Raw genomic sequence first — 1,478 nt, 5'->3', positions numbered from 1 at the left:
CCGCCAGGAGCCCGTGGCGGGAGGAGTGGGATGGAGGAGAGGTGGGTGCGAGGCCAAGGGGGGGCTGGTGGACCCTCACCCCCACCCCAGCTCCTTCACAGGTTGCTGAACAGTTCGTTTTTCTTGCTCCAGTCCATCTGGGGCGCTCCTTGGCCACTGCCAGTGGGATGTCGAGGTCCAGGAGGGAGCCGGGCGCTGAATGGCGCTTGTCACCCTCCTGCATGTCGGGCTGGGGGGTGAGAGGCTGTGTCAGCCCCACCATGCCCCCAGGACAGCCCCACAGTGGGGGCTCCTGCTTTCCAGCCACCGCCTCCCCCCAGCATCCCCAGCCTTACCTCGCTGTGGGTCTCACCGGAGTCGGGGGACAAGGTCAGTGGCCCGGGGCTGGACGGGCTCTCGGACACAGAGTTGGACTGTGGTTCCCCACCATTTTCCTTGGGGGGAAGCAGGGACAGAGTGTGAGTGGGGCAGCTCCAGCCCTTGGGTTTGGGAACAGCCCCTGGAATTGTGAGTCCCACCCAGGGGCCGTGAAATCCGTCCTCCCCACACATAATCCCCTGGGACCTCCAGGCTCATAAATACCTCCAGCGCTGCCCATCCAGGGCAGGGAAGGATTAAACCCCGGCCTGACTGCCCGGCTTTAGGGGGAGGAGGAGGAGAGTGGCTGCAAGGCTGAATGCTACTTCCCTCCAGCAGCACAAGGGCTCCCAGCCCTGCAGCACCATGAGGATAGAGGAACAAGAGGAGGAGGAAGGAAGGAATTGCAGCCACCTCCATGAAACTCAACCCCACAAGCAACCCCCTTCCTTGGGGGGCACCAGCTCCCAGTCCCTTCCCCAGTAGCACTTGCTGTTGTGTGGCAGCCTGGAGCACTGTGGTCTCTGGTGGCATCACCCACCCATGGGGACACCTGAACAGGGAGGGTCCCTGCCTGGAGACTGGCACAGATGGGATTAAAAGCAAGTTAAGGTTCTCTTACCTTCTCCGTTGGCAACTGGTTCTGGCAAGGGACCTGCAGACGAGGACACGGGCGCTGGGTGAGGATGTTTGCTCTGCCCCCTCACCATGGTGCACAGCAGTGCCTGGCAGAGGCTGCTCGTGGTCATTGCTCACCCAACACTGCCCAGGGTCTCGATCGGTCTCAAATTTTTTAACCCACCCCCTCACAGCCAGCCCTGCAGCATGGGGGGACACTGCCAGGCACCAGCCACATCCCCATGATGACAGCCATGAAATGGAGCCCAGGGAGCCCCCTCATCCTCCAGGGGACCCCTTTTTTGGGGGCCACGGCTGAGCCAAGGCTGCAGAAGAGAGTGAAGGGTGGCTGCTGCCTGCTCACTCTGCAAGCCATGAACCCTGCCAAAGTGCCACCTTGGACCATAAACCCACCTTCCTGTAGAGCCCACATCAGCCCCACCACCCTGACATGGGGCCCATGGCTGGGCAAGATCACAGCATCACAGAATCACAGGGGTTGG

The 1,478-nt window shown here is 62.0% G+C and overlaps 1 protein-coding gene across 1 annotated transcript in view; it reads right to left on the bottom strand.

The window, feature by feature from the left end:
* Positions 1 to 95: 95 nt before the first annotated feature.
* Positions 96 to 1,478, bottom strand: part of LOC104528723 (Na(+)/H(+) exchange regulatory cofactor NHE-RF1-like) — a gene marked incomplete at its 5' end in the record, with an annotated part of 1,879 nt that continues 496 nt past the window's right edge. The window contains 4 exon segments of the mRNA XM_010172815.1: positions 96 to 145; positions 148 to 229; positions 336 to 444; positions 982 to 1,012. Of these exon segments, the coding sequence (XP_010171117.1) occupies positions 96 to 145; positions 148 to 229; positions 336 to 444; positions 982 to 1,012 (272 nt within the window).

Source organism: Antrostomus carolinensis, unplaced genomic scaffold (genome assembly GCF_000700745.2).
Source record: "Antrostomus carolinensis isolate BGI_N321 unplaced genomic scaffold, ASM70074v2 scaffold33767, whole genome shotgun sequence".
NCBI classification, from domain to species: Eukaryota; Metazoa; Chordata; class Aves; order Caprimulgiformes; family Caprimulgidae; genus Antrostomus; species Antrostomus carolinensis.
This window is presented reverse-complemented; position numbering and strand designations above follow the sequence as displayed.